This window comes from Acanthisitta chloris, unplaced genomic scaffold, assembly GCF_000695815.1.
Source record: "Acanthisitta chloris isolate BGI_N310 unplaced genomic scaffold, ASM69581v1 scaffold4220, whole genome shotgun sequence".
NCBI classification, from domain to species: domain Eukaryota; kingdom Metazoa; phylum Chordata; class Aves; order Passeriformes; family Acanthisittidae; genus Acanthisitta; species Acanthisitta chloris.
Window position 1 is genome coordinate 20,127 of NW_008653192.1, and position 8,441 is coordinate 28,567.

The following is an 8,441-nucleotide window of genomic DNA, read 5'->3' on the forward strand; positions in this document are numbered from 1 at the left end:
TATGGACAAATAAATGTGATGTCACTTACAAACTTGTTGAACATTCACATTATTGCATTGTGAAGATCATTAGCAAAGATCTTTAGCAGTATTAGCCCCAGCATTAGCCCCTGGGGAACACTGATAGTAGCCAGCCACCAATTGGAATTGCTGAATATTTTGCTCAAGCCTCTTGGACATTCCAGTTATCTACTGAATTTGTAATCTACCTATCCATTTATTCACTTACAAACTTGTTGAACATTCACATTATTGCATTGTGAAGATCATTAGCAAAGATCTTTAGCAGTATTAGCCCCAGCATTAGCCCCTGGGGAACACTGATAGTAGCCAGCCACCAATTGGAATTGCTGAATATTTTGCTCAAGCCTCTTGGACATTCCAGTTATCTACTGAATTTGTAATCTACCTATCCATTTATAACTCAGCACTTTGCCTGCGAAGATGCTATGGATCACTGTCAAAAATCAGCAGATGCCTCTGCTGCTTTCATCTCAGCCAGCAAGACAGTTCTCTCATCATAGCAGACTCTCAAGTTGGTTCATCACAATTTGCCCTTGTTAAATCCATTCTGGTTGCTCCTAGTCTTGTCTTTCATTGGCCTGATCATTGCTTCCAAGAGGATTTATCCCTTAATTTTACCGTCGGTTGAGGTTAGGCCAACTGGTCTGGACCTGCCCGAATGCTCATTGCCTTGCTTGTAGATGGCATGGACATGTGCTGTAGGAATACCATGGCAAGGTGACTACCATCTCTGGCACCTCAGCTCTGCTGATGCATAAAATAAAAGGTGTAAAATGTTCAGATATGACAATGTTAGAGCCATGTGTGAATTTGGAATAGGCAAACTGTTAAAAGCAACACTAACAGACAGCCTGTCTTTTCAAAATTATTCAGTGAACAGCAGCATAGGTTTTCTCTCCAATCTTTAAGGCCTCACTTTTTCTGACAAAAACATGGCATTAGCTGCAGTCTGTGATTTCAGTGCTTACATCTGATTAAGGTCAGTGTTTCAAGGTAAACACATGCCATAGAGCTATGTGAAATGAGAATGGTTTTAAGCATAGGATTTAAGGGGGAGGAAGGGACAAACACTGTACCCCAAATATCCAGCTTAGTGCTCCAGTGCATCTCTTTATGTCTCCCTTACCTTCAAATTGAATCTGTGATACAGACATTCTGTAATAATACTTGGAGGTTATTTGCATCCAGTCTACAGAATCTTTTAGTTCTAGTTTTAAATTAAGGACTCCAGTGGTTTCAGTCCTTGATAAGTAAAGCAGCAGGATTTCACACCAATCACACCAAGGCTCGGTTAAATTTTAGTCACAGCAGTGAAGTGATGCATGAAACTGACTGTACTGTAAAATCTCATTGTTATATGGATGAGGAAATGGACTGACTCCAGACAGTAAAACAATCCCAAGACAGGGAAAAATGCACATTGAAGCTTTCAGCAGAGACTTGTTCAAAATAAAATGGGTTCTTTTGTTAGGGGGCTGCAAACCATGATCTAAAGCTAATTAGGTAATGGAAACTGTTCTCGGGTGTCAGTGTGAAGCTACTAGAGTACAGTATACATTGTTCAGAGAGGACATTGTATGCTAACCTTATCCCACCAAGCACTGGAGTTCTGTAGTGCAGAGTTCTGCATTCAAAATTCCAAATGAATTTTAATGGAGGATGACTTGTGTATCTCTTAAACTGTTATTTTAATGTTTTCAACATCACTAAAATAAGACCTTTCTGCTATTGTATTTGTCTATTTTAACCTGGACTCTGATTCCTAAGATACGACAAAGTGCAGAGAATTCATAACTCCACAATTTGGCAGTACCAAAAACTGATAATAAGTCAGGATCAGAATGCCTTGAGTATGATACAAAGGAGAATTCATGAAATTTTCCATTAGAAAGTTTGCTGTAAGGTTTTGCAAATATAGCTCAGCATAAAAGAAAAAAATACAATAAATAAAATGCATTTTGCTACTGCTTGATTTCAGAATTCCTGAAGAATGCACCCAGAGAAAGTTTTCAGCCCTCACTGAAAACTGCTTATTACTGCATACTGCATAGAGAAAGAAAATTATGCTAATTATCTGGCTATTCCCTCCTATGCTTCAAGCAAGTCAACAGCTCTCCACAATCCTGACTCAGCTACACCCTAAAAGACCCTGCAAAGACTTAGGAAAGTCATCAAAACTAGGCATTGAAGGAAGTGAGCAAAGCCTTCCCTCCAGTCAAAGTCCTTTGCCAGGTCACCCTTTGCCATTTAAGCTGAGCTTAAGTGCTGAGGCTAATATGTGTAACACTGATGCGTATAATATACTCTCTTCAGCAAGGCCCCCCACCCAGGTCCTTTACATGCAGGTACTTTCCTTCTCTGCCAATCTCATTACAAAGACTCATTTCTGTGTAGATAATGCAGCAGTGCTAGTAGGTATCAGCTCAATGCAGGAAGGAGAAGTGTTGAGTCTGAGAAGAAATGTCATCTGTGATAGAGCAAATTTTGTTCAGTTTCCCAACTGTCTTCTCCTGGACACAGATACCAGTTCCTGTGAACTGTGTCTGGGCCCTCTTTACTGACCAGTTTGTTAGTGGAAGCCTTGTTTCCTATGCTACCTCAGCTGAATTAAGTCTGAATTAAGCCTTTGGGCATTTTGTTCTAACTCCATCAGCATCATCAGCAAATGCCATCATAGTCCACAGCCAGCCTGTGCCTGATAGGAGCCTGCTCATAATAGTATCCATTCCCCTGAATTGCTGTAGTGTCAGTGTGGATGATCCAGGCTTTCCTCTCAAGAAATCTCATTAATCATGAAGATGAAAAATTTTCGGCCCTTAATCACGAAGACAGAAAACTTTCAGCCATCTGCTTTGGTAGATTTTTCCTTCTTATCAATTGGCTGACATGAATAGTAGCCAGATAGTGCTTTGCTTTACCAGTAAGCTAAGCTGGTGGCAAAGGTCCACATGAGGATGTTTGGCAAACTCAGAAACACTTCCCTGTGAAAAGAATGAGCCTGAGACCCTTTAATGAGAAGGAGTGGCTTTGGAGAATGACACCAGAGAAGAAAATATCATCTGTTAAAGAAATCAATATTCCCTAGACTTGTAAGTCCTGGCTGTGGACATTTGCACTGTATTTTTCTCCCAGTGCATGAGTATACTGCCAGTCCCATTGATTTTGTGCTTATATCAGGAAGATGATCTATACCTCTTCTGGAGAGATGCTAGCCCTCTGGAGAGAACCACTGAGATTTCATGGTGAGATGTATCACAATTGCTATAAAATCGCAATTTATCTGCTAAATTCACATTGACTGAGATAACACCTTGCCAGGAAAGTGAAGCTGCTATGATTTTCTATAATAGTACTCATGACATTTATGTACCCTTGCCTCTTGCATATCTGCCATGTGAATGTCTCCAGGTCAGAATGTAAAGGTGCATGGTGTTTGCAAATCACAGCTTTATCCACAGTTTACTTTGTAATGTTGACAAGGACTGAGTCACAGAAGGTATGAAGTGTCTTTGCTGAAAGTTTTCACGTATTTATATTAAAGAACAAGTATAGGTGCTCTCAGGACCAGAGACGAGGTTGAGCTATTAAACATGTGCATGAAAATCTGATATGTTCACAAACACTACACTGTTCTCTCAGTTCTCATTTGCACCATCCCTGTTTTCCTGTTAATGTTTCTGTTAGCAAATACTGTTTGGGGTCAAACTCAACACAAGTTCACATGTCCTCCAGTTCTGAATAAATTATTCCACTTAGTTGGTGGAAAGAATCCTAAGGAAAGAAGAAAGCAGAAAAGGAAGTAAAAAGAAATCACAAAATTTCTATAGACATAGAACACATTCAATTTGTTACTTTTGTCTGTGTTACAATTGTGGAAAATTTATTTATAGAATGGTTCTTTTTGTTTTGTTTTAGCCTTACAAGCTAAAGCTAGAAACAGCACTTAAACTCACAGCTGATAGTCTATAAGTTATTTTTATGGGTGGCTTAACTACTTGTTTACATGACAGATCTCACAGAGATAACAGGCATTTAAACATCAACCAACTACTGGCATTCAGTGAACCTCATTAGTTTTAATTGTATTTATTTGTATGCCTATTATAGCGACATTTACCAGTTGAAATTAATATTGCTTAGATTGGTTTCTCCATCTAAAAGAGTTATCTAAGCTCTATCCATAAACAATACAGACAGGCAACTTGAGAAAGGAAGTCATGTGGCCTGTCCTAAATGCTCTTGTGATGAAGGAATGACTCACTATCCAAAGAGATTTCTCTACTGATCATAAGAAGGGCCTTGTTTAAAGTGTTTGCCATTTGTATGCCTGCAGTTAGGCAAAAGGAGTTAAGCCCATAATAACAAAATAGAGCTTATCATCTAAGTAAGCCAGGTATAAGCAGAGGAGGGAAGAGAGTAGCAGAGGTGGAATTTCTTGCCCAAGGATCCAACATATCAATGACAAGACAAATAAAATGACCAGTCTTCAGCTTTCGGGCCAATATTTTACTGCAAACCTTCCATTCACCCTTATAGTGAGTGTGAGCTCTGCTACGGGAGTGGATGACAGCAAGATGACAGCCTAGATGGACACCTGTAATGTTTTAAAATTGGTAGGTTTATGTTTATCTGTTCAGAAATCACTGCTGTGGTTCACATATTTTTCAACAAGTGTCCCATCACTCTGTGTTATTGACTGCCTGTGGAGCAACATAAACCAGAGGAATGTCCCACTCAAACCTCACTAATGAAACTTCTTTTGCATTGCAGTTGACCTGGACAGGTTGAATGATGATGTGAAACGTTACAGCTGCACTCCGAGAAACTACTCTGTCAATTTAAGGGAGGAACTGAAGCTGACAAATGTAGTTTTCTTCCCCCGCTGCCTCCTTGTCCAGCGCTGTGGAGGAAACTGTGGCTGTGGGACTCCAAACTGGAAATCCTGCACATGCATGTCAGGGAAAACAGTGAAAAAATATCATGAGGTATTTTGATTCTTTCTTTGATACTTCTTTTGTGTATTCATTGCTTCCATGGATTCTGAAGACTTTTCTCAGAGCCGTGTGTGCTGCTTATTACTGACTCTCATGTCAATACTGATCATGCTATATCATATTATATTGTTGGTGTCATTATGCTATATCATGTTATGTTAGCATGCTAATATTCATTAGCATATTGCATCTGCTGCACAAAAATCACTGATACAGTGAAGTTTCATAGGCAAAGATGCTATAATTTGAGTACTCACCGGAGTATTTGCATGAACAGCTTCTGTGGTTACCACACTTCCTGAGGTGAAGGATCTGCTTAGGCTTCCTGACAGGTTCAGGTAGCCTTACATTGGAAACTAGACTTAGATAACAGCGTCTCTGTTGCCTTCCATGCAAGATACTATCTTGGTACCTCATGGAGCAGCTTTTGTGGCTTTGACTGCAGTAAGACATAGAACAACACACACACACCTAGTCAACCTGCAGGAAGGAAATGATTTGCATTTGGAAGTGATGAATGAACAGAGCTATATTTGTGTGAGAAAGGGGCATGAGGAGGTATTTATAGGTAAGTTAATATAGAAGAAATTGGAGAGAACTTTTGCCACCTCTTGGAAATTACAATTAAGCCACTTGTCAACTCGCTTGACTTGTCAAGTCACTTGTAAACTCTCTTCCCTTCCAGATTTATTGCTTTTAGGCAGGAAGCAGCTGAATCATTCACCCTTAGCTTTTTCTCATTCAGCAATTTTTAAGGAAGGCAAAATTTTTGCATAGAACAGTATCCATTATATTTATTTTAAATCCCTTTAGAACACATTTAGAAGGAAAAACAGAAGGAAAGAGCATTTTATATTCTTATCTCTAAATCAATATTTTCAGACCAAGACATGAACTGTTCACTAAAATGAACATATCTAGGAAAGTTAGTTGGTTGCAGCCTTTCATTAAGCTGAAAGTAGGGTAGCTGCATGCCATATTGACTTAATTTCTGACACATATCTCTTATAAAAGTCTGATTTACCACTTGGCTTAAGTCACAAGTGAAAATTAACTATATGGACTTTAAACCTGGACATGCTGTGGGCTCATAGCATTAAGGCTTTATTTTGGGAGACCCTTGGGCTGCAGAGGGTCATTGCAGGTCAGACCTCTGCCACGCTGTGAGTAGTGTGGTTAGTCTTTTTCAAGGTAAGGAGTATTTTCTCACAATTAACTTCAAAATACAGCATACTCCACATAAGCTAGGACTAGAGAATAATTAATATTTTCTCTAATTTTGAACAAGATGCAGGGGGTGACCCTGGTAATTACAGAGAGGTAAGCCTTATCTCGGTGGTAGAAAAGTTAATTGGAAAAAATATTAATAGGTATAAAACACCTAGATGACTGTGAGCTGATAAATGAACTTGGAATGCCTTATGTATGAATAAATATTTATACAGCACCACAACATTGTACAAGAATGCTAAAAGGCCTGGCACCTCCTTCAGAAAGCGACCAGTCAACCAGACAAAATCAGACATGGATTAGAATCTGGTAAAGAGATAAAGAGGTGGAAGAGATGAGCAACTTTCTACATCAGAAAGGGCTATCTGTGGGTGCCCCCAGCATGTGGATTAAATGTTCCTTCATGATCAGTCTGAAGGGAGGCGAACAGAGAGGTGGGAAAAACGACAGCTAGCACAGGAGATAACATACGCTAACAGCAGAGAAGGCTGTAAGGGATTTCAGAAGGCCTATGTAACTAATAAATGCAGATTAGAAAAGCAATGAGCATTAAGATGAGTGGTCTCAACTATTTATTCCTAGAATACTGGGTACGTGGGGGGAGGAGGGAGAAACAAGGGGTGGAAGTTGGAGTAAAGGTTGAGTGAAGATCTTCAGGAGAACAGCGTTCAGTACAGTGATAAGAAAAAGACAAGGGACAGTCTTCATCAGGAGTGGAGGTGAAGGGGTAATAACACAGGAAATATTATGACCTGAATAAAGTGATGGGGAACCTATACTGAGTTTTGACCATTGGCACTCACAGGGATACAGGCAGGACTAGAAAAGATATATAGAAGCAGCAAATACATCTAGAGATACAGGCGAAGATACAGATCAAATACATTTGTAAGGAAAGTGGCTTAAAAGTTTTGAATAATTTCATTTAGGAAAAAAACCCTGGGAATAAGAGAAGACACAGTGAAAGACAGAATGTAGTGAACAGCAGCTACAAGAGAGAGATTGAAAGGGAACTAATAAAAAATGATAAAAAGGAATTGTATTTTTTTCACAGTAAATCTGTATGGAAGTCCATCCCTTAAATATGAATCATGCCTATTTCAGAAGGTTTCTGAGAGAAATAAAGTAAAATATAAACTAAGGAATTCTGGATTACACCTGTGTCAGAATTTAAGCCAACTGTTGACAGTAGCTAGAAACACAATGCTGATTATAAACATGTTATCAAGGATTTATTTATTTCTTATTTGGAAGCAACTGGTGCTGGGACACCAGAATATCACACTAGCCAGGTATTGGTCAGAACTAGGATGTCATGATTTATGACCACTCTAAATTAACCACTAAATTCATGAAATTCAACATTCACACTAATATATCACTGCTAATTTATTTTCTTATTCCTTTCTTCTCTGAAAAGCATATGAATTCAAGACAGTGTTTCAACTTTAACATTAAATGGCTTTTGTAAGTTTAAATTTAAACTTAATCCCTTAGGGAAGAATTAACAGCTCACTGAGCAGAAATTTAGCCAAGTGTCTCCCATTAACATGAGTGGAAGTCATGCAGATAAATTCGTGTATGACATACTAAAGATGTGTCCATTCATTTTAGTCCAAAATGTTTTCCACTGTATTATTGTTATTAGTCTCATACAGTTAATCAGTTTTATTCTTATTCTCCTTTGACACTTAACTAATTTTATTTAAATACCTGACAGTAAAGGCAGGTTTACTGCCAGGTATCTCAACATGCCAGTTTTAGAATCATGGAGCCAGATTACTCTCTTAAAAGCCAATTTGAAACCCACTAACCTTAACCAAGGAGCCTTTAGTTGTATAACGAAGGACAGAGCTTCACACTTTATGAAGTACCCAGCACCATTAATTTGGTTAAAAAGGTCTGCGTTCTGCTGCAGGAGAACATAGTCCAGATTCAAACACAAATCTTAATTAATTTGATTTACTTTCAAAAGACATTAGAAGGAAGTATTAGGTAGGGGACCGAAGAAGGTGTTCATAGTAGCTGACACTGAGTCCTGCAGACACCAAACCACTTCTCTTGACAGGCTGATTTTCCCTATCATGATTTTAACCACTATCCTGGAGCTTCATCTACTGAGCTTCTGGATCCACAAGAGCTGTTTGTCCTGATTATGAATATGCTTGTCCTCAACAGTAAAAATATGTCTGC

The 8,441-nt window shown here is 38.8% G+C and overlaps 1 protein-coding gene across 1 annotated transcript in view; it reads left to right on the forward strand.

The window, feature by feature from the left end:
- The window catches only part of PDGFD (platelet derived growth factor D), a gene marked incomplete at its 3' end in the record, with an annotated part of 17,136 nt that extends 12,127 nt beyond the window's left edge, over positions 1–5,009 (forward strand). The window contains 1 exon segment of the mRNA XM_009079811.1: positions 4,795–5,009. Coding sequence (XP_009078059.1) covers positions 4,795–5,009 — 215 coding nt within the window.
- Between the last annotated feature and the right edge of the window lie 3,432 nt (positions 5,010–8,441).